The 25,206-nt window shown below is 43.1% G+C and overlaps 1 protein-coding gene and 1 long non-coding RNA gene across 2 annotated transcripts in view; both read left to right on the forward strand.

Annotated features, from left to right (window-relative positions):
• Positions 1–20,285, forward strand: part of LOC306739039 — a 92,844-nt gene extending 72,559 nt beyond the window's left edge. The window contains exon 3 of the long non-coding RNA XR_013771027.1: positions 20,199–20,285. This is a non-coding gene — a long non-coding RNA (uncharacterized lncRNA). The remainder of the gene's footprint in view (positions 1–20,198) is intronic.
• An 18-nt stretch (positions 20,286–20,303) lies between these two features.
• The window catches only part of ptprsa (protein tyrosine phosphatase receptor type Sa), a gene marked incomplete at its 5' end in the record, with an annotated part of 122,664 nt that continues 117,761 nt past the window's right edge, over positions 20,304–25,206 (forward strand). The window contains one exon of the mRNA XM_079220982.1: positions 20,304–20,400. Within this exon, the coding sequence (XP_079077108.1) occupies positions 20,304–20,400 (97 nt within the window). The remainder of the gene's footprint in view (positions 20,401–25,206) is intronic.

The following is a 25,206-nucleotide window of genomic DNA, read 5'->3' on the forward strand; positions in this document are numbered from 1 at the left end:
GTGTGTGATGCAGTGAGCGAGGCAGTCAGGAAGTCATTGAGGGCCCCTCAAGTCTGGTGGAATGCAGAATGAGGGGGATGGGCGAGCGAGGTTTGGTTTGACAGAGAGGGAGAGAGACTGAGAGACTTAGAGAGTGGGGCGTGGTTCTCTGAATTTGAGGACACACACACAGTCACACACACACACTGTCTCTCTCGCTCTACAGCAGCCTACTATATTTTTACAGTATGAATAGGCTCTCACAGATGTTCACTGTTTATATGGCCTTCATCAGCTCAGATTCAAGCCTCCTTCTGAGCAGCTGTGCCAAGCACACACACACACACACACACACACACACACACACACACACACACACACACACACACACACACACACACACACACACACCAACAGGCTGGAACTTGCTATTTTTAGTCAGTGCCTTGGGTGATGAGGAAGCTGAGAGTGCAGCAACAGGCAGAATTTAGTCTTCTCTTAGAAAAGACAAACTCATTTGCAGTTTTCTCTGCTCATCTAACACCTTTCCTCTCCTTCCTTCACCCCGCCTGACTGATTTCCAAAATGAGACCCAAGCCCTTCCTCACCTGGTTTGGATAACTGAGGCAAATTTGTTTTACATCTCGCGCTCCTCAAAAATGTCTGACACTGACTTTTCTAAGGCCACTGGGTTATTCATTGGCCGCCCGTGTTTGTTTTTCTTCACTTGAAAGCAGTTGGCAGTAGCGCAGGATCCAATCTGTATTGCTGAAGGCTGATACCAATCACTGCCTTTGGTTGAGGATTTAGCCAATCTTTTGTTGCCCCTATAAAACACTTAGTTTTTATGCAAAACAAACATTGTGTGACGCTAAAACTCTGTGATGCTACTCAGAATTATCAATAATTGTGGCCACAGGACTGAAATGTTGATCTTCAAACAAAGTGCAGCTTTATAGTGGGAAACACTGAGGGCAGTCACTAGTCGATAGTACTGTAATACGGTGGTGTAGCACAATCTTCAGATATATGAGCTGGAGAGTGGTAGATGTGCTACTCACCAGCATCCAAAATCATTCAATCTAGTCACAAATTCAAGGTCTGGAAAAAGTCCAGAATACCAACTCGGATAAAGGAGGAAAAAAGAAACTCGTATCCCATGCAAAGCCTGAGGAGAGTTATACGGCACAGAGTGAACAAGACCTGAAACGTATCTAAAGAACAAATGACACACTGCGACATAGTAGACGCTTTTATATGCTCCTGTTGTAGGTTTGTCCACCTCTGTCCAGTTATTCTGGATGTTCACTCACTGTCCAGAGCTGGGAAGCACTAAACTAATAAAGAAATGTGTGTTTTCAGCGTTTTGAATTTCAATGAGGCTCAGATGCGTACTGATCTGTGGGGTTGGGAGGAGCGGGGGTTAGGTAAAATTGATTTTCGGCTGAGTAAAAGCAGATGCTTGAGAAGGAATGAGTGGGTACAGGCACACACACACACACACACACACACACACACACACACACACACACACACACACACACACACAGACGTCAGCAAGAATATGCCAGCACGTATGCACAATCACCCACACTCACTCTCGCTCAGACCACTCGCACACTCATATATTCAGGAGGAAGGTTAATTGAAGGTTATAACTGAGGAGCCGAAGACGAGAGGCTTTCAGCGGTTGTGTGTGTGTGTGTGTGTGTGTGTGTGTGTGTGTGTGTATCACCCCCTTTGCTTGCCCTGACCTCCCCACTCCCAATTTCTTCTCCATTCTCTCTCTCTCTGTCTCCTCACCCAAAGCCCAGTTAAAATGTGCAGCCATGCAGATACCTACAATCTCATTAATTCAACCCATCGGCTGTACTGCAGTGCTAGCTCTCTCCCCCCGCCTTCTACCATATGCAAATGCTTTCTCTAAAAGGTTAATATAATCTGCAGCTGCTGAGGTTAACTATCTGTGGATACACTCTAAGAAATGATGTGTTGACACATCTCCCTGCTTTGTGTCTGTCTATGAATCTGTTAATCTCCGTACGTTTTGTAAAAATGTAATAAAATATGCTACCTAATGATTGTTATTGAAACATTAATAACATTATTATTGACATTATTTCACGAACAAAAGGTTCCAGTTTAAAAAAAACAATGTTTAATGCGCTTTGAAAAGGTGAATAGGAAGCATAATAAATTAAATGTCAGTGAAACTGTGTCATTTAAAGCAACTTATTAATAGCCTTAATGTGTAATATATAATTTTATGAAATGGACAGACAAAATGAAATATTTCTGCATAACCAAATGATCACAACCAGAATGTCTGTGTGGTTTTCAGTGCTAACCTGGTTTTAAAAACTTTGAAAAGAAGGTTTGATGGACCAAATGCCACGAACGAATTTGTAGAAAATTCCATACAGTAAAAAAGTGTCTCGTATTACCACATGCTTGAAACCTCATATTTAGCTATTTTGGTGGTCTAGCTGATGATGAAACCATTGAAACGAGTTGAACATGGGAACCAGTGAAAGCAGTGGTCTAACTTCCTCTCCGCCAGAGTGATTGTAAGGAATATGAATGAAATCCCGACAAGCTCCGGTGAGGCTGCTCTGTGGCCGACCGAGACCCCTGACCTCGCTGCAGAGGGGAAAAAGAATACTTTCCTGTTGGCACAAAGACGAGGTAACCATCCCATCATTACATCTTCTGTTTACACACGTTGGCCTCCTGTTGGCAGGAGTGGAAGTCTTTCCGGGGGGGACAGCAACTTACTTAGGTGTCACAACATGGCAGTCGTTCTTTTCAGCCCTTGGCTTTAAGTGATGGGAGGCTTTGATGGCCGTGTATGTGTGTATGTGCATAATAGCACTTTGTATTCATGTGTGTGTGTATCCATATATATGTGTGTTTGCACATGCAAGTGACACTTGTGCACACTAGGCCTTTGTATCAGTGTGTATTTGTCTTTGTGCGCGTCTATGCATGTGTGCGTGTGTGCGCCCCTCTATCGTCACCCTCTCAGAGCCTCTCTCCCACACACACTCATTAAAATGTCATCCTAAGCAGGGCCATCTATTCTATCTGTGGAATGCAGTCGGCTAGGAGGGACGAGGCGGCAGCCATATTGAATTTCTGGAAAAACGGAGATGCTGTGAGGGTACAAGACATAATGTACCTTTTTGTCTGTGTGTGTGTGTGTGTGTGTCTTTGTGCGTGTGTGTGTGTGTGTAGTCCCGTTTATTGAGTACCTTTTAGAGGTAAAGCGGTTCGTATATTCTTTTTGAACCATTCGGTGCAGGACGTTCAGTCTCACAGGAAAAGACATTTCGGAGTGCTTGTTTCAAAAGTAAAGTTTTGGGTATTATGTGAACACACTTGATTGCAGACAATACCAAAGCATATGGTCAAAGTGCGAAAGCATGCCTTCGCTTGTGCAAAACAGTGGCTCATTGGCCATAATGAAAAAATATAGCATTATTGTTCCCATAATCCCAACATGCATTAAGTCTGGTCCTCCTGTGAACATATCAATAAGTGTTTTGTATCCGTAAAGGCAAATTCAGATATCCTAAGATATACCCTTGGAGATACAATCTGCAAACTCGAATAGGACTGCTACAAATTCATTATTGAATACCAATGACACAAACTTGTAGGATTATTCTAGGAATATTATTGAGGAACCATATAAAATGAAAAATACCAAAAAGCAGCGACGGCTGCTCCAAACTCTAACCAACACAGAAGATCATTATTTTCAGATTACATGGAACTTCACATCAGAGCTGTTGACAAACTCCCACTTTCTCTCGCCTGCGTCTTGTCTCCCTCTCTCTCCCGTTTCCCCCAAACCCCTCCATTTCCATGGTAAACAAAAAGATGCATGATTGAATCATGATCGATTCGTTTGTTTCAGGCTCAAATGTCAGGGTGTCATTCGATACCTTCCCACCCCTTCACCCACCACTCTACCCGCCTGCCCGCCTCCTCATTACTCCGTGGGGCCAAACAACAGGCTTTCCCCCCTTTTAATGATGATGAGGAGGAGGAGGAGGATGAGGAGGATGCCTCCCTGCCACCGAAATGCGTTTATTGAAAGACTAGCTGTTTTGTTTTAGCACTGATCTGTGGGTTTCACGATTGCTTGCTGTGTGTGTGTGTGTGTGTGTGTGTGTGTGTGTGTTTGTGTGCGTGTGTGTGTTCCTGTGCTGTGTGCTTTGCTCAAACAAAATTTTGATTGTGTACGTTTTTACAGAGCCTAAAAGATACAACTGTGTGTGTGCGTGTGTGTGTACGTGTGTGTGTGTGTGTGTGTGTGTGTGTCTGACCTGACGCTGTTAGCATGTGTGTGAAGACCAGTCAGTATGTTGTTATTTTCTTCTCCTCTGCTCCCACAGAGCAGAGGAAGCCTGGCAGACGGGGTGGATGGAGGGAAAGAAGTAGAACAAACAAGAAGAAAAAAAATCTGGCAGATGAGTGATGTTTAGCCGAGAAGAAGGGGAGAGGAGGATGGGAATAGAAAGCATCAAGGGGAAGTTTGGAAAAACTAAAGAAAACAAGTGATTGTCAAAGGAATAAAGGGAGGGCATGCAGAGCAGAAGGGGAGATTGAATGACAACATTTATAGAAAAATAAGGAAAACAACAGAGGAGTGTAAACATGAAACAGAAAAGCCTGAGGTGTACTTGCTGTTTTACTGCATCAAACAAAACAGCATGTTTGTGTCGAAAATCAAGCACATTAGCGCCAGTGTTTGATTAAACTATGAATAAAATATTATTCATTCAAATATATCACATGATTGCTTGCTTTCTCCGTTGCTTGGTGGGAACAGGTCTCCACCGGTTCAATCCAAAACTGCAGCAAGTCGTTCATGCAGTTTCAGGTTTGACTTTGAGCTGAATAATATAGTTTTTAAAGGAACAATAAGAACAATAATGGACAGAAGTACAGAAGGCTGTAAACAAACAACTCTGTTGTAAATCATTAAATTGCCTGCTAATTTCTTGCTGTTGTTGCTTCCTGTGTAATTCAAAGCTAATACAGCAAGTATTTACATACTTATATGCAGTAATGTGTTTGGTTTGACTTTTTATTCGTTATTTTGTGGGCGTTACATTTTTCCCGTTAGTTACTCATCTGGATAGCCAAGATGAGAAGTTATCAGTGTGACCACTGCTAAAACCAACCGGAGACATGAACTGCATTGCTATGCATGAGAAGATTTTCATCAGAAAAGAGTTGTCAGACAGCGAGACGAGGATACAGTTAAGTCTCTGTCAGTTTGTAAAAGTAGGAAAACAGATTAATTCCCAGATGTGGCTAAATATTATAAAATACCACATTTGGCAGCAATGCAGACGTCCCGGAAAGGGAAAGTGGAAGTTAGAGCAAAAGAGAGAGAGTGGTGAGAACAAATGACAGTGAGTGATGGAAAGAAGATAATCAGGTAATGAAAAAGAAGAGCGAGAGAAAGTTGTGGGTTTAGTGTGTGTGTGTGTGTGTGTGTGTGTGTGTGTGTGTGTGTGTGTGTGTGTGTGTGTGTGTGCGTGCGTGTTTGGGGGCGGGGGGTACAATAGCCCCAGTGTTATCTGCTGAGGATGATGAGGGAGGAGGGGGGCAGCTGGTTCACATTTCCATGGTGCAGGGGGATGGCAGCCAGCTGCACCACTCCTCTGAAGTAGCCTACACACACACACACACACACACACACACACACACACACACACACACACACACACACACACACACACACACACACACACACATCCATGTCACTTTGGTGTAAAATGCTGGATATTGCTGTTGTTGCTCTGGGTTCATTTATGAGCCGACCTGGCGATGAGCTATGCTGCAATGCCCAGGTGACTGAGGCCGCCTCATGGGACCTTGTTAGTGACAAACACACTCACTAGATATAGACATTTGTTATTTGGGGCACAAAGCATTTAACAAATGAGACTTTTTGCTGCATGTCTTTCATTTGTGTGAATAGACTTCCTGAACCTCATTGTTTAGTAACTCCAAATCAACAAGGTTTCTGTCTGATGCATCAATGACGTTATGTGAAGTGCTTTAAAATGTCTTAATTGGCTTTAGATGAAGGAAACCAGAAAGGGAAACAATCATTTTGATATATTGTGGCATTTTGACACCCTCAAGAGAGTGTGCTAATAATGTAATAACAACAACAAATGCCATCATCAGAGGAGGACATGATTTTTTTGGAATCTCCCTGCTTGGTTGTCTCCTAAGCATTTCATGCTCATTTTCTTTTCCTTTATCATACCTTTAAGGTGGAAAGTCTGAGCAGTCACAAATGCAGTATATATATATATATATATATATATATATATATATATATATATATATATATATATATATATATATATATATATATCCTTATCTAATCGCTTCATCTCAATTCTGCTGTGTGGGGTGGGTGGTCTTGTTGACTCTTCAGCCGTTCATTTTGTGTCATTGTCTCTAATTTACCTCAGAGGCTTCCCTGCTATTATGCCAGCAAACACAGGCCTGAAATGAGAGATGGAAGGGTAATAGAATACTGATTAATTTTATAGTACCTGTTAAGCTTGTGTGTGTGTGTGTGTGTGTGTGTGTGTGTGTGTGTCCGTGCACTTATGTGCGTGTGTTTGTGTGTACAAGGGATAAGTGGATAGGTATAACATACTCAGGCTCATTGCATAACCCACAGAATGCACACACATTTGTGCCTGTGTGGGTATTCACATTAGTGCACGTGATAGTAAACGGCGTGCTCATGCACACTGACACGCACAAACACGCGCAGACAAAACACGCACGCACATACACACAGAGTCTCTAGAGAAGACAGACGAGGGGTGGGTTGACCAGATGGAGCAGCCTGCTTCTTGCTGAGCGAGCTTGACGACAGCTGAACAGCTTGAGGTGTACCGGAGTGGCGGGCCACACACACACACACACACACACACACACACACACACACACACACACACACACACACACACACACACACACACACACGCACACACACACACACAGTCCCATATCGTGCACACATATACTGTACGTACCTATACATTGACATACTGCCTCACACACACTCATGTAGACGTGCCATAAAGTAACACTCAAACACTCATTTAGACGCACTTGGAGAGAACAGTAAAATGTGAAAAGACGCACAGGACACACTCCATATTGCAGTCCATCAAACAAGGCTTTCAGTCAGGTCCTATTAATGTATATTCAAGAGCTATCGTGTTGCTGGTGGTCACGACTTTTTGGCTCCCTCTGTGGCTAAAAATGTGTTGTTTCTCGGGAACGCCACTCCCAATCTCTTAATTTTCACCTCCTCTCTCCCTCTTCTTCTACTCTCCGTCTCCTTTCCTCCTTTGCTACGAATCGTGACTCTCCAGTCAGCCTATTCCCTTAGCTGTGATTATGGGCTTTGGATTCCGGCCTGCATGCATTTCAAGGCCTGGAGGCTTTGGAAAAAAAACAGCCATCTTTTTCAGTCCAATAAAGAACGGCGAGTGAGGGCGATCCAAGTATGCGAGGCGAGCAAGCGCACAAGTTGTACACAACTCTTATGGCGAAAAAGCAAAACAAAAAAGAAACATAAAAAGCAAGAAAAAAAAAAGGGGCCTCCTGGTTGAATGAAAGCCAGCACACTGCCTGCGCCATGAGGATGAGCAGCCTGGTGGTACAGCAGCCTGGCATGGATGTCATCTTTTTATGCTCCTTCTCAATTTTTGTTCACTCTGTCGCTCTTTTCTCCCGATTCATTGCGCTGTTGTTTGTGCGGACGGGACTCCATAATAGTTCCCCGCTGTTGTCTTTGCTTCCCTTGTGTTTTGATTTTGTGCTGTTGATGAGCCTTCAGCGGCAAGTTTTCACTTTGTTGAAAAGCTTCCGTTGTGTCTATCAAAAGCCGGATGTTTTCATTCCACCCCTTGCACAGCACTGCATTCATTTCACCATGTGTTCTTGATGTTGGCTGGAAGGAGTGTTAAGTAAGTTCAAGCTCATTTATCTATGTAGCAATTCATCACGAGCATGTTCTGAAAGACTGAACGGATGGAATACTTAGGAACAGTATTGTTATTATTGATAAAAGTAGTGCCTTTCCACACTTTCTGCTTAAAGGAGAATACTTGGTCTGTCAAGATGATTCCTTGGCAAAGACAAACTGTGGAAAATGGCCACTTGGTGTGCTCATACATGAGGAGACAATGGAAGAAATCACTTTCAGTCTCCACTTGGGAACCCATCGGCTGTGTCTTGGCGTCTGCCAAGTCACAGTTCTGTGTTTACCTCCTGATGGCTCCTCGAGGGAGAATCACAACACAAGAACAGAGATCTGGCCCAAAAAATCAGCTCAGAACATAATGGGTGACACTAGTGAAAAGAAGACCAAGTCCAAACCCGACCACACAAGTCCAAAGCAAGACAACATCTGTCCCGAGACTTTAAACTGAGACCAAGCTTAAGCCCAGTTATGGATTGCATAGTAAAACACGTGGTAATACATAAGTGGATTACAATGTTAAAACATCTATGATGTAGCTTAGGGGCTTCTTCCACGCAGAGTTGTGGGCCAACATTCTGTCAGTTGTCTCTAGCCAACGTAGCGCAAATCACGGAAACTGAAAGAGTTTTGGTTTAATCCCGAAACAGGAGGGTCTGTTCCTGCCGCAAGCTGCTGATTCGAGGGCAGAAGGAGTACAGTACCCACCGCCGCTGCCAAAGTGCTCTTGAGCTATAAGTGCTCAATGCATACACTGTTACATGATTCTCTCACAGTCTCTCTGATTATACATTGTTCTTCAGATCACTGTCACTGGCAGTGGCTCCACAGCCTTGTCTGGGGCCAATATGATACATTCATCTGTCTCCATTAAGTCTGTAACCCCCGCCTCAGACTTGATCGTCAGACTTGTCTGCTCTGCATGCGGTTGTGTGTGTGTGTGTGTGTGTGTGTGTGTGTGTGTGTGTGTGTGTGTGTGTGGCTAGCCGGGTAAGGGAGGCACCTTTCTTTATTATAGCTCTAAAGGAAAGAGAATAGCTCTCCCCCCACCTCTCTCTCTTTCTCTCTCTCTCCCCCTCACTTCGTGCAGCGTGGCACACAGCACAGTAATACACAGCATGGGTGCGAAAAGTGGTAAAATGACAAACACACAGAGGAAAAGGAAATAAAAGACAGTGAGACTGAGAGGAAGGGATTTTGTTTATGCATGAGTTGCAGGACTTAAAAGCCCCACCCACCCACCTACTCTACCACCAGTTAAAATCTGCACGGGTACTGCAGGCAGAAAGATAAACAAACCCAGTACAACTTCCCCTCCCCATCCACCTCATCCACCCCATCTCGACTGGGGTGTTGCTGTTATGAATACCGCGGAATGAATTTGCGTCTCCTAAAAATATGACATTTTATATGCATCCCTTGGCATAGTGAGACACACACACACACACACACACACACACACACGTGAGATGTAAATAATCTCCTCATACACATGCTAAGAGTTAAATCAGGCAGGGATGGATGGCTGTAGCGAGCGGAACCCTGCTGTGAAGGAATCTGTAGAGTAAAAAAGAAAAAAAGCGGATTTAAAGAGGTTTACCAGCTGTGTGACCTCTCACCTTTGACCTCAACAACCCCCTCAACTCCCTCTGAAATTCATTCTCAAGTCAACGGCACACAAAGTGACGGAGTGTAATGAGGGTTTAAAAGGATGGTGGTGGCGGAGGGTCATTGTTCGGAGTGAAAGGGTCAGGAGGGGTACTCAAATGAGTGATGGCTGACTTTGTCGACACACTAAAGTGAATGTGAGAGAGTGAAGCATTGAACACACACCAGGGAGGCCTTTGCTCATGGACTAAGTGTGTGTGTGTGTGTGTGTGTGTGTGTGTGTGTGTGTGTGTGTGTGAGCAGGTCTGGTGGAACCTCCATCATGTTCATCATCATCACCGCCGGTCTCCTGGCTTTGGCCCATGCGCGTAACCGTCGCCCCCAATAACCTTCTGTCTGCCACACAAACAAACTCTTTATTCTGGTGGGTGGGAGGAAAATGAGGCCAGCTCACAATACTGGCTCTGTGTTTCAACAGTGTACTGTGGAGGAATACATTAATATGGATCATGCCACATTATTACCTCCCACTGAATCCCCCCCACCCATACAGCATCTGCCAACCACTAGCTAAATGCTCAACAGGTCACATGAGGCGGCTTGAGCCTCCATGGGCGGCCAAAGGACACAGGACTCCTCACACGCTGCTGTCTGATGCGTATCTAGAAACAAAGGACGTTTTTGTGCAAATACATTTAGGCATTAAAATGCAATGTAGATGTACAATTTTGATTCCCCCTTATACGTTCATATCCGTTTGCTTCTAAGGATGTATTTTAGTGATCTCTACTTTTCTTGCCTTTGTTATGTAGTGTAAAGTAAGTTTTTTTTTTGGTTCTGTCTGTCTTTTTTTGTATTGATTGTCTGGTTTGCTGTACCACTCAATATTGGAAAGCCTGGTTTGGGTTTTAAGTAGAAAGTCCTGAGTCACGTTTGCTGCTCTCTGGTCCGTGGTTCTTTTGTAAAGTGCTTGTAAAAAGCAGTTTTCTTTCCCAGGCTTCAGCAGTAGTGCTGGTGGACCATGATGGGTGGACTGACAGGCAGAAAGACAGAGTGTAGGTCATTCTTGCCATCTGTCTCGGCTTTCACAATGCTGTGTGATTGACAGGGGTGCAGACACTCCCATAACCTCCAGCCCAAACAGGTTCCAGCCATAGCCTGCTGCACATGGAGTTGCACAACGCTAATTGCTATGGTAGCATGTTTATCTTCGTCCTTGTATACGGTAAACGGTATAATCAAATCCAGTCACTTCAATCAAGCAACAGTGGAAATACAGCAATTTATTGTCATTTGAAAAATGAGTGCAGAGACTGCAATATCGTGTGGAAGCAACACTCCCAAATGGTGTCGCAGATGTCTGCTGCAGCGCTTGCTGGCTTGACGGTGGTGGGAATGTAAATTTGTAGATCAATAATTTTCCGTGTTCACTGCTTCTTTTAATCAATAGTCGGATAATAGCACAAAGTAGTACAAATTAAAATACACCTTTCCCAATCACACATGGAAAAAGCTCAATCTTCGAAACTCCGGCTACCACAGCGAGGTTACTAAATACTATTTAGCCCGCTGATGGGCTTTGGCCCAGTTTCAGAGGCAAATTACCAAGATTAACTCCATTTTCAATTAATTCCCTGTTAAAAAAGGAGCCTGAAAAAGATGACCACCCTTGATGAAGAGAGGGGTTGTTATCAACAGAGCCAATAGAGTTCCCCCCGTGTATTTAAGTGTGTGTGTGTGTGTGTGTGTGTGTGTGTGTGTGTGTGTGTGACTATCTTTTGTTTGTGAATGTGCAAGTGTGTGTGTGTGTCTATGTGTGTCTATCTCTTTCCCAGTCGTATGCCATGCAGCATTAATCAAAAAGCCGCCAGGACAAAAGGGGCCTTAGATATGAGCCGTGAAAAAGCAGTCCTGCTTCGGCAAAGGTTGAAGGCTCATATTATATGTAACTGAATGATCATTGCCAAAGCAGAGTCAGATATCCAGTATTAACTGTCTCTGGAGAGCGAAGGTCCATCAGGCTCACAGATACTGAACGACCTTAGCGTTGCACAAGTGAGGCAGCAGATGCATTTTCAAATAATCCAGGTTTTATTTCTGGCATTTGCAACACAGTTTTTTCAATTTCCATTATATTAGGAAGAAAAATAAAGACTCGGTATCTGTCAGATGCCCTTGATGGCATTGTGCTAGAATATTCTTCTCTAATCATCTAACATGCTGAATTTGTAATGCATTTGCTAGAATGCTTGAATTGTTACTTTCTTCTTTAACACACATCATTTACTTATTTTGTACATGACAGACACCTAGTTATTACTCTGAGCTCCCTTGTTACCCTTCACTTTTGTTTCATACAAAGATCACACCATTTTTTGAAAACTTTTTTTAAGCAAAGGGCCAAAGATAGGTCCAGTTTTACTCAGTTGTGATATTTTTTTAAATGCCAGCAGTCATTTTGCTGTGTAGGTGTCACCGTTTTTCAAATTGGTTTATATATCTCATCTTGGAAATGAAACTTTCAAATCACACAGCAAATGTTTCACGGTGAGTCCTGCCAATTACACAGAGGAGTTTTGGAGACATTTTCCAAACACCCAGGACTGCCAGTCTTTCCCTCCTCCGCCTCCTCCTCCATCATTCAGAATAATCTCAACCCCCCCCGTCCGCATCCCATTTCCAGAATGAAAATGAAGCGTTCTTCCCCAAGTGTCCCTGCCACACTTAAAAAAATGTTTCTTCCCACTTCTATGGCAATTTTTAGAGGGCCTTCAAGCCTCGGTCCAATCGTTGCAATGCTTGTCAGACTCTATTGGTAGAGGGCCAGAACCTGGTGTCACCCCTCCTAACCTTTCGCCGTTACGAAGCCTAGCAGCCAGTGCGACAGACCAGGAGAGGCAGAAAATAAATACCTCTTTCCTCTTTGTGTGTGTGTGTGTGCGTGTGTGTGTGTATTACGTCTGCCAACTTGTCGCGTCACAGCATGGCAAGGTTGCACAGGAGACAGATACTGTGTCACCCCTCTGTGGTAAACAAAATGGCTGCAATAAAGTCCGCATTTAGGAGGTCAGTTTGCCGCTCAAGCCTCTCAGCTGCCAATCTGTCCGCTCCCACTACACGACCCTGATCCTTGCTGCTGTGCACTCAACCTCAACCGAGGTGGATTTCAGCTAAAAGCCTCACAGTCCTGGGTGTTTATTGGAAGGACAGTGCAGTCTCATAATGCTCAGTAAAACCCATTTCCCGCCGATCGAACTTCAACACCTGGAGAAAAACAAAAGGTTAAAGATTCAGTGGGCTTCTGGTAATTTGAGCTCAAATCTTTTTGTAAACCTCTGCTTCCTTTAGGAGATGGACTGACACAACAGTCGTTTTCATCATTTTTTCTAAAAGCTATGAAGGCTACCTGAACACTGAACAGACATCACATACCAGCATGTCCTGGATTGATTTAAGAATGACCCTTAGAATGCTATATTTTTGTGTCAACAATCATTTCTCAAGAAAAGTTGACTACTAAGAAGGAAAGAAAACAGTTATTTGCAGCAAAATCTCCCTAAAGAAGGCAAACGGTAGATTAAAACACTCCCAGAGAAAGGTTATGGTGCCCCCAGGGGGGCAGCAGATGGCCGACACAAGGTGTCTCTGAGGTGTCAAGCACCATTTCTGGGTCTGAGAGGTTGGGAACAGTTGAGGGCAAAGGCTCATGGGAAAGCTACTCCAAGGAGAGGTTGCTAAGGCAGGGCGTTCTGCAATCTCTTAATGAGGTCACGGCAGCGCAGCTCTCCCTTCCTGCAAACAACCTTCACTTTAGACCCCAAAATATGCTCACGCATTGCCGTAACGCAAAAATACTTCTATCCTATATTATGCTCTGGAGTTAATTCTGTTGGGAAGATCAAAGAAATGTGAGTTGTATGCACTTCTGCCTCTTGAATACCATATAATTGGGAATATTAGTGTCTCTGCAAAAGTGTGCATCCTAATGTTCCAGTTTCTTCAACATTATTTTAATTCATATAGTAATGGCATTGTCCCACCCTTTCCCCTGGCTTGTATTTCTGTACCTAATAAATCAGACATGACAGCATTGTCACAGAAATAGTTGCGTTTCGTGTTTAACAAGGTTAAATGTTTAAAAAGTAAAAGTAACACGTATGGGTGTGTTTTCTCCCCGTAAACTCTTTCCACTGGGGGTTCCCTACACGCTGTGGTGACGGACAGGTGCGACTTCTTTGAGATTCCTACGATACGTATTTCTCAGAATGGAGAGACTAGCAACAAAAGAGGGAAGCTGGGAGGTAGATACACACTGGGGCATTTACATAATAGTCCTGCAGTTCCATGCAAATTCATGTGATTCCCTACCAAACATCTGCAATGCAAGCATAGTTAAGTATGCATGAGTTTGAGAGGGAAAGGAAAGGAGAGAGAGGAAATGAGGGAGATTAGGGGAGGGGGTTAGATGGAGAAAATGAAACCAGAGATGGAGGATTTGAAGGATGACTAGTTTGATCAGGGGGATAAATTTAGACACTAAACACACCTTCCTTCACACACACACACATCATACACACACATATACTTCACTCTCTCTATCTCTCACCATACACATAGCTTTACGGTATCACAGGACACTTGTACACCTGGTTGGGTTTTTTCTTCCTTCTTTTTCTCGTGGTCGATTTTGTCTTCAGATGTAGCCAATATTCTGATGTAGAAAGCTCCAATGGTAGAGCGAGAAAGAGAGAGACTTTACCAATGTCGTATGAAATCAATACTGATATGATTTCAGCATGGTGAAAAACATATGGTTTCTACAGACTGGTTTTATAGCTGAGGTTGGGGGGTGTGTGTGCCTGAGTATATATCTGCGTCTTGCAAAGACACATGAATAAATGTAGAGGCACATAAATAAGCTCACTCTAAATCATTACATACATATATGCAAAATGCGCGTATACAAATGCAAATAAAAAAATATATAAAATCAACTGTATACATATGCAAATATAAAGATCTATATGTACATATTTATGCACACACAAATATATGTGCATGTTTCATAAATACATACTAATAAATACATGCACACAAACACAACATTGTTCACAGAGGCACAAATGCACATGCACAAACATTGACCGATACAACACGTAGAATGAGCCTCATCAAAACGCATGTGGACGCACACTGACACACTAAGTGGACCGGCATCGTACATGGGTGTGTTAAAGTCCTTCTGTAAGGTAGGAATCGATGAAAGCCAGTAAACTGGTTGATGTAAAAGCCTGTAACTCTGAGCTGATACGTAAAAACTTAATCCAAGCTAAAAGCCTGCAGAGGGAGAGACGGCGGCTGAAGGCTGAACATAAACAGCAGACAGCAGAGTTTAGAGAGGGCCACAAAAAAGGCAGTATTCGCTTGAAAATTTGTATTTTTCCATCATTTTACAACAGAAAAGACCACAAATATACTGTCTTATATTTTATATCAATTGTCTACTGTATCAGCCTCATTCTCTTTTAAGTCAAAAATCAATGATAAAGAGAGTTTATATGCCAATCCTGTGATATACGTGACCAACGCATTTTCAAATCCACAAATTATTTGTATTAATATTCTTACTATGTGTTTCATTATTATTCCTTTTATATTGGTAGTACTAACGGTTTCAAGTCCCCACTGTAAGGTTAGCATCTCCCTCTTCACGCACCAGCAGTTCAAAGAGCTCACAGTTGGCAACCGAAGCCATCAGCCGGTCAAACCGAAGTAAATAAGGCTGACAAGAATAAGCATGAACATAGATCATACAGATTTTTCTACGGTTATCTAACCTAGTTGATCAAAGTGGCAAGGGTCGAATTAGCTGCTTAATTAGAGGCGCTTTCTGGAGATGTCTGTGCATGTTTATGTATGTCTGGAACTTTCTGCTGTTGTATAAGCTATATGTGATATGTGAGCGATGTGACTCAACAGGTTTGGATTCTGATTCTGGAGACGCCTTTGCTCTTCTCTTTGACACAAACACTCACATACTTTGAAGCAATAAATTCCCTTTTTTATTTAAAAATGAGTTAAGAATTGTGGCCCCCAAAAAACTGTAACTTGTGTTTTCACTTAAATACCTTTTTGTTGAAGGGACAGTATCGTAGAAGAACACTGATTGTTTGTCATTAGCGGCTGTTGTTGTAAATAATGTTCCCATTTGAAGAAATTTACCTGTATAGGTCTCAGCTCATCTTCCATGACCTCTATGCCTTTTTTATAGAAATTATAGTTAATAAGAATTATCCTTGGCTGGATATTTTGCTCACATTAACTGCTTAAGCTAGAAGGTTTAGGACTTACTGTAAACAGGGCCCGTCAGAGTCCTGGAACCAAAAATTAGTTGTTGACACACAGATTCTAGAAACCAAACAATGCATGAAAAACATACTCCTGCAGAAATACCAACTTTTTTTCTGGACGAGACAAACAGAAATAATATTCTTTTTGAAGTTCCAGACATCAAACACACTGTTTTGATGATCAAGCCCAACCAAACTGAGGGCTTTTTAGCTGTGTGTGTGAAGTGAGCTTACTGTTCACCTCATAAAAGGGATTATTAATGTGGTCCCTCCGGTCATAGTTGTTTTTCTCCTTGTTAATACAACTTCACATATTTGCAGTGTGTGTGTGTGTGTGTGTGTGTGTGTGTGTGTGGGTGTGTGTGTGTGTGTGTGGGTAGAATATGTTTTAACTGCACAGTGTATATGAGAGGATGGAAATGGCTCAGCGTCCTAAAATCACAACTCTCACGGTCTCTTCTCGAAAAATGTACGTCAATATGTTTGTGTAACGTCCTTCCCTTTGTCGGGTTTGCTCTTTCCTTCCTTTTTTTTTCTTGGCCAATTGCGGCATGTGTGTGTGGGTGTGCGTAGATGTTCCCATCTTCCCTTTCCCTTGGCTACCGTTCTCAATCTCAGTAATCAAATGCATTAGTATCAATATTGCATGGGGAACCAAGCTGAATTTAAAGCTTGACCATGTCAAAGTGAGAGTCTCTGATAGCCAGTGACTGCCACCACTCAGTGGAAATTGTGCTGCCATATTGGCTGTAATTACTGAAGCCTGGCGACTGGTTAATATCTGGAGTCATGGCCAGATTAAGTATGAAAATGTATTCAATGCCCATCAGGGGGAATAACCTGGAATCTAATACATAGACGTTCACGGGAAGACTGTCAGTGTGAAACAAAAAGACCAGCAGCATATATTGCGTTCTTCACACAAATATGCTCAAAGCTGATTTGAGTATTACATGTTCAATATTAGAATTCCACCTGATGGTCAAAAGCCTTAGGATAATTGTGTCTTATAGATGCTTATGACTTACATATTTACAAATACCGGGCAATGGCTAGCCATTGGAATTGCTTTTAATCAACGTATTTTTAATTATTCTCTCAAACCTTTAACTATGGTTTGGTGGACCAACTTCTGAGCAGAATATGCTCGACTTGGTGTCACAGAACTGGTCCTCTATGTTAGCATTAACTTTTGTACAGCTGCACTGGACACTTAGTCCAGTAGTCGTAAGATAGGTACTTCACTATAGGGCGACTTGATAATACACTTGACACGTAAATTGTGAGGGTAATAATTTGATTGTGCATCTCTGTTGTCACAAGACTGCTGCTAATAATGATTTGCCCTCATTACAAAGACCAAGGATCACCAAAGGTTTCCGTGGTAGAATAGCATACAGTATTAACTTACCAGTGGTGGCAAATGAATTTGTAGTGCTTTTGCTTTTCCAATGCTAGTCTTGTGAAAGCAAACACAATTACTAACTATTCCCAATTTGCTTGATTTCCCCAAGAAATTAGTAAAATGTTGCGGTTGTCCTCGTCACATTGAAATCCTCAAAACATGCGTATTAGCAGTTTCCTCTGAATCACAGCCTTTAATATGGAAGCAGCTGAGCTAATGGTTTATCAATTGATTGGCCTCTCTGTTCGCATGGCCTGAATGCTCAATACTGCCCGTTTCTAAATAAAAGGTGATTAATTCTTTGAGCAAGGTGACAGGTGTTCCCACGGATGTGCTAATAGCGAGGATAAAAAGTACTTTGATGATATTTTATCTTCTCCAATCCCTCAGGGATTAATACAAAATATATGTAGGCATCTGTATCTTTCAGTCCAAACGTCTTTATCTATTCCTGTTTTTATTATGTACAGTTCAGACAAAGCACCGTTGAGCTGTGTAGACGGTGTCTGAAGTTAAACTGGAGCTCGCACTTGTCCTCAGTTCATGTTTGGCAACAATAGCTGCTGTAATTGTGTTGTGAAGTTTGTATAGCATCCAGAGGTGGAGATAGAAAACCAGGCCCTAAAGGGAGGGCCATACATCATAACCTAGGCACTTTGTCAGCATAGATAGAGTAATTCCCTACAGGCATGGCAAGATTCCCTCTTCCTCCACCAATGTTTACAGTCAGAACAATAGAGGCATCATTCAGAGGTCTATAGATCATTTGATACTCCTCCACTCTCTATTCATGTTTCTGTATTTCCCTGAGTTCTCACCAATGACTTCACCTGCCCTCCAGGCTAAGAAAAAGGAGGGGAGCAAGGAGGCGCATGTTGTTCGTGTGTGTGTATAGTATTGTGTTGAAAGATGAGGTGAGCTTCTGAAAGACACCCACTTTTTTTCTGGCATGGCGTCGCCACAAAAGCCCTATTGTTAATCTGTCCCTTTGTATTTTTGTAGGTGTGCGTGTTGCACATTTCTCCAATGTCAGTGTTGACAGAGGCTTTACACTATCACTGTACATGTGCTTTTGTGTCATGAATGGGTTCGCTGCACACGTTTGTGGTTTCATTTGAAGTGTGCCTGCTGCTGCATGTGTCTGTTTCATCTCGTCAGTTGAGGAGCCCGGTCCAGTCGCTGTGAGGGGCGGGGCTTGTTTCTGCCTGCTGTCTGAGGTGCTCGGTTACGCCGCAATTAGCTATGGTTGTCTGCCTCCCTCACAAGGCACAGTCACACATGTAGCCCTGGAAAGCAGCATAACCTTTTAAAATATAGGACCTTGACATGGCTGACATAATCAGATTTATTATGATTTACTTTTTTTCTTCGTCCTCTTATTTATTTTTTAGATTTGCCTGCTATTACTGTTGATAGCGGGTTAGTCAAAGTTGCCATGCTTTCTACTACATAACATTAATACTATTTACATTACAATGTTTATTTACATGCAGATAAAGTTATATTATGACGATATATTCCTTTATTCCATTGGAATCATTTGCCTGTCTCAGCCGATGTTCTTCTGATCCTATCACATCTGAATGATGATGAAATTGTCTGTCAGTTATGCTATTTTTAAAATAAATTCAGTTAATATTCCAGCCATTGAGTCAAAAAGTACCTGCAGGTGAGGATATTGTGAAGTATTCAGGGATAGTTTGAAAGTGGATCAAAGCCATAAACCTGTGTTGACAGAATATTACCAGAACCTTAAGGTTACCCTGCTTTAGGACATCTACAATGAACTGCACACTGTCTGCACACTTTGTACTTTATAGTACCCTGTTAACCACCCAATGTGCAGGTAATTAATCTCACTCTCAGAGTCACCCTCACCCCTCATGTGGGCTCAGCTGAGTCGTAGCATCCCTGTAGCTGAGAGGAGTTTTGTGTCTTGCACAAGGACACTAAAGCAGATCAGATGTTGACACAAGGGTTTGAACCTGGCTGCTGCCATCTGGGCCACTCGAGAAGGAACACTTTTGTGTTTACAGCTTGATTGCTGACACATACATTGCTTTTATCAAGACAATGACAAACTCATTACATTCATGTCATGGATCGCTCACTTCTTTCTTTCCATGCCTTTTAATTCACGTCTTTTTAATTAAAGAGTATGTATAACCACTTGGTGGTGCCTCTATGCTGTGCCAGACATATCAATGAGATAAATTGTCTGTGTGTAGGTGTATGTGTGTGTGTGTGTGTGAGGTGGGGGGCGTCCATAGCCCTTCTGTGCAGCTTGGAGGATTAATGGCAATTTGACTAAAACAAAGAGACGGTGCCTGGAATATCATTGGGTGTCTGTGTGATTATAAGGCAATGAGATAAGCAAATAACGACAAGATCCTGCGATAAGGAAAGAAAAAAAATGATGGAAAACAGTGACTCCCCTGCTAATTAAGGGATGTGAGAAGGCGCTGGTTGAGAGATGGGGAGGAGGTTACAGGGTTTGGGCTGCGTGATACTTTGCTTCTATTTATGTGTCACCAGCATCGACGTTGAGAAAAGCTCAGTGCCTCAGTCTTTGTTTTTATCGGAAGTTGTTGAAAGACCGTTCTGCCGATGTTGGCTGAACCTTCACCTTTTCTCTGCAAGTGGCTCTGGCTGAGAGCATCGTGTCAATGCCAAAACGTAATGCATATGTTTTGGCACCGTTTCATTTCGGCATTTTCTCCCATCCAGCACTGGTGTTTAAGAACAGCATGAATGTCAACAAGCCCTTCTTTAAATATAGTTAGAAAAAATGTCTAATTCTTCTTTCCTGTCTTTTTTGCAGAGTGCCAAGCCACCCTGCGTGAAGACCCCAACCTTCCCTGCGCAGTTGGGGCCTCGGCTCTCCAGCCCTCCCTGCCCCCTGCCCCCCCTCCCGACTGGAGCCAAGATGGCCAACAGCGGTGCTCCTCGCCTCTCCTTGCCACTCCTGCTGCCCGTCACCACTCTGCTGCTATCACTGCTGTTCACCAGCTCCCACGCCTTATGTAAGTATCAACGCACTGACAAGCCATGCTACTGCTGATGGCTTCTCAGCCTCCCCATGCCTCCCCATGCAATCATTCATATCTGGTGCACAGGTTAGAAACAGGGAATACTGCACAGAGGTGGAAGATGGCAAGTAAACAAAGCGTTGGCATACACTCGAGCCTTTCACAGAGATTCTTCGGCTGCTTTGTAGATACTGTCCTTTTGAGTTTGCCTTTGGTGAACATGTGAAGGCATGAAAGGCATGTATCTCAAATATCTTCCTCCATAAAATATATGTACATATATATACAGGAGAAAATAATAATTTCACGACAATATCATGAGGTTTGACTTGTAAGTGCCATTTTGAGACATCCATGATCTTAAAATGCCCAGGTGGTGCTGATCTGTATCATCGGGAAAAATCTAATGTTCTGTTTTTTTAACAGCGGACTGTCAATCAGCAGCTACAGCACCATACAAACACTAATGCACATGTCCAAATGGCACTGGCAAGTCAAACCTCATAATATTGTCGTGAAATTATTATTTTCTCCTGTCTGTACAAATGGTCCTCCATAACTTCCCATGTTAGTAGCAGAGGAGCATCAGTAGTCTCTTATCCCACCCTGTCAACTCCTGCTTAGGATTTGTTCTGCACCATTTCCCTGTTAAGATGGGCTTAGAGCAGCATTAAGGAAACAAAACAAGAGGAGGCTCTGCAGAGAAATAGAACAAGAGTGATGGCGAGGTGGGGAGGCTCCCCCTTGGGTTTCATTGTTTGTAAATCCTTTGTGTGTGTGAGTTTGTGTGTAGGTGTGTTTATGAGAAATATGCCTATGTGACGTGGTGAATGTGTGTACGTCTGTAGATCATTGTGAGCCTGTGTGTCAAAGTGTTTCAGTGAAATTCATGTAGCATGTAAACGATGTGTGTGCAGATTCACCTCCAGTGTTTTTGTTTGTGCATGTGTCTCAGGAAGGACTGAGCTATGACCTTGTCTCATTTTGATTGGATCTAATCTCATTATCCCCCTCCTGTCTTCTGTCTGCATCTCTCAAAAAGTCACAACAATGGGGGAGAGGCGGCTGGATTAACTAGTTCTAATTCAAGTGTCTTCATATAGCAGATAAATAACAAATGAGGTTTGCACCACAGTGCTTTTCACAAGAGGAGCAGGTCTACACTTTACATGCATGCTAATTAGCAAAACACAAAGCTATGAACAAATTGCAAAACTTGATTGAGTCTGAAAAGACTAAATGAAATGAGGAAGGGCAATGAGACAGGGTCCATAAAAAATGTCAGCAGGAGAATATCAATCTTAAATCAGTCTTAAAATGGCACTTAAAAATTGCTATCAGATCCGGCAGATGTGACGGTCTAGACATACCGCTCCACAGTCTTTGTGCCGCAACCAAAATTTCGTGGAAGTCGAGTCCTGCTCGATTTTTCTGTCGTAGGTCATTGGAGAGGTGAATGCATTTTTCTTCTTGTTCCCTGGCTTTTCTTTTGTCTGAGCTCATGACATTCGCTGAGTGTGTTCTCTGTAGTTCAAGATATCATGAGGAGGACTTGATTTTGTTCATGTTGCAACAGAGCTGTCTGCTCTTGATTGCATGTCGGTTTGAGTGTCTGGTAGCATAATTTGAATATCTTTCAGCTCAGCTGGCTGAAAACATCTGAAATTGCACTCAGACAGATGTCAAACAGATGCCTTTGTTCCCTTCTTTTTTTAGCCTTTTTCTGTCTGACTTGCAAGGCCACTCATTCCTTTTCATCTGAAAAGGAAAGCAAGGGTGCAACAGTCTCTTTACATGCTGCATATGAAGCAGTTTGTCGCATGTTCTTCTCTTTCGGGTTGTGTTCCTCCCCTCCACTTGAACTGTTTCACAGACTCTGTTGGCTCACTCTGGTTTAAATTGCATTCAGTGCAGTCTTCTTCATCTTTGATGGATATTAGCTCCCACGCCCCTCTCTCTCTCACACACACACACACACTAACAGCAGGACACTCCCCATCTGTCCGTATCTGCCAGTCTGCTCTGCCTGTGGATATGATCACTGTTTTTGTCGAGCTCTTCCACTCTCTTCCACACACACTCTCTCTCTCTCTCTCTCTCTCTCACTCTCTCTCTCTCTCTCTCTCTTTCTCTTTCTCTTTCTCTCTCTCTCTGGGACCACACAGCATTGTGCCCCACAATTATGTCTGGAAATGAATGCACACACATATTTGTTTTTTTGCTCTCTCTGTCTTTTAACCCACACTCTCGCATGGCCCAGTGGTGCAGTTGTCCAATTATCCAGCAGGTGGACTGAGAGGACTGGGGGAAGGGGACAAAGACACTACCCCCCCCCCCCCCCCCCCCCCTCCCCGTATCAACACTTTCCTCCTTTTCACACAAACGCACACACCCACACACAGTGGATGCCAACCTTTTGCAGAAAACGCCAGCTGAAAGCATGATGTCATCCCTGCCTCTCTCTGCCCTCCATCCTTTCCATTTATACTCATAAATCACAGTGAGAAGGAGACATTTTTAATCAAAAGAGAAAGACAGATGCCACAATAAATCCTGCCACCCCAAACCGTAATAATGATTGGCTGCTTGTTTGTCTCTGTGTGTGTGTGTGTGTGTGTGTGTGTGTGTGTGTGTGTGTGTGTGTGTGTGTGTGTGTGTGTGTGTGTGTGTGAGTTTGAGTGTCTGTTTGTGTAAGTGTGTGTAGGTAAAATATATTACAGATGTACGTGTTACTAAATGGCAGTGTTGTACATTACTTTAATGAGAAAACTCCAAAGTAATTGTGTTAACGTGTAATATTCATGGCATGCACAGTTTGCTGCACATGAAACAATATCCACACACAGAAATATTTTCAAAATACTTTTCGTTTCTTTCTGATATTTTGCAATTTCTTCACAGGTATGGGGACAAAACCAGCAAGAGTACACTAGATTATCAAAATGATCCAACCCCAAAAAAAACAGCACAGTCTTGCTACCTCTTTTTCAACATCCCTTCAGGCCTCCCTCCAAAGCTACTCCCCTAAAATCATTATAATTAACTTTTAACAACATGATTCATGTTAGTACTCACAGCTGTCAAGCTCGGAGTTTGTTGAAGACTCTAATGAGGCACAATGAGAGCAAATGCAGGTAGACAAGAAGGCAGGCAGGCAGGTAGACAGGCAGGTAGACAGACAGGCAGGTAGACAGGCAGGCAGGTAGACAGGCAGGTAGACAGGCAGGCAGGTAGACAGGCAGGTAGACAGGCAGGTAGACAGGCAGGCAGGTAGACAGGCAGGTAGACAGGCAGGCAGGTAGACAGGCAGGTAGACAGGTAGGTAGACAGGCAGGCAGGTAGACAGGCAGGCAGGTAGACAGGCAGGTAGACAGGCAGGCAGGTAGACAGGCAGGCAGGTAGACAGGCAGGTAGACAGGCAGGCAGGTAGACAGGCAGGTAGACAGGCAGGCAGGTAGACAGGCAGGTAGACAGGCAGGCAGGTAGACAGGCAGGCAGGTAGACAGGCAGGTAGGTAGACAGGCAGGCAGGTAGACAGGCAGGTAGACAGGCAGGCAGGTAGACAGGCAGGTAGACAGGCAGGCAGGTAGACAGGCAGGTGGCTCGTCCAATCATTACATTTGGGCCACATGAAATATTTGGATGCAGTCCTGCGACAGCCAAAGATACCAAATTAATTTTCCTTTTTGATTGCTGTCGGGATGATTTAAACAAAATGCAGTGCCCACACTCAATTTAAATGTCGTTATCTTTATAATATTTGTTGGTATTCGGTATATTTCTGTTTTTGGACAGGAAGATGACATTAGTTGTCAGCATTCTTTCTGGCTTTTCGCCTCAGTGTCACTTCTTCCTTCTTTCTTTTGGCCTCTCCGAGGTCTCAATAGTAGCGTTCTTGGCAAAGTACTCCTAATAGTAATTGGCCAGAACCCACAGTGATGGGGTGAGGGTGTTCAATTATTTATATTCCTTTGAAGCTGCCAATTGGGAAAAAAATGAAGCCCCTTAGTGGAGCCGTTATTTTCTTGTTCTTGCTCTTGCTCCCTGCGTCTCTGTTTCTTTCTCCTTGTTACTCTCCATTTCTCTCCTGTCTTTCCCTTTCCCTCCCTTACTTTTATACTTTCCAGTCAAAGTATGTTTGAGCCAACACTGTCAAGTTAATTCTGTCAAATTGAATGTCATGTGCACCCTGCTGTCGCATGCTCGGCCCCATGCTTTACTCAACAGTTTTTCTCTCAAATGAGAAGAAAACAAGTTAATTTTTAATTCAGTTACAGACATCCATCCCTGCCTCAAGTAGGCTGTTGGCCCTGTCTACGTTTGTTGGATGAATTCTCAGGGCTGCTCACTTACACATGGTAGAACGAAACAATTTGAGTTACTGGTGCACGAAAAAATCTTTTCCTCGTGGTAAGTGTTCTTTATAAAGATCTTAAACTTAGATTTTAGATTCACTTTAAAGTCCCCAGTTCTCTGATGTGAGCTGCAGGTGCATGTGAGGTCAAAGTGCTCGCTCGTTGTACCTGTAAACATGTGTTTACCGTACAAGACGACTGAACGGTGTCGACAAGAAATGTAATGTCATTTACTTTATTTAAATATACCTCCAAAAGCACAGTTTCTGTCAGCATAATAGATCAAATATAGCTGTCCTTCAAACTTGCAGCCACATCCCGGGTGGTAGTACTTATATCTCTTCTTTCTAGCCATCATCTCTCTTTTTCAGTCACATGCCCCAGTAGTCGGAGCAATGTTATATGAACTCAGTTTGACAGAACAATGCGAGTGATTGACATGCGT

This window comes from Taurulus bubalis (genome assembly GCF_910589615.1).
Source record: "Taurulus bubalis genome assembly, chromosome: 7".
Lineage (NCBI taxonomy): Eukaryota > Metazoa > Chordata > Actinopteri > Perciformes > Cottidae > Taurulus > Taurulus bubalis.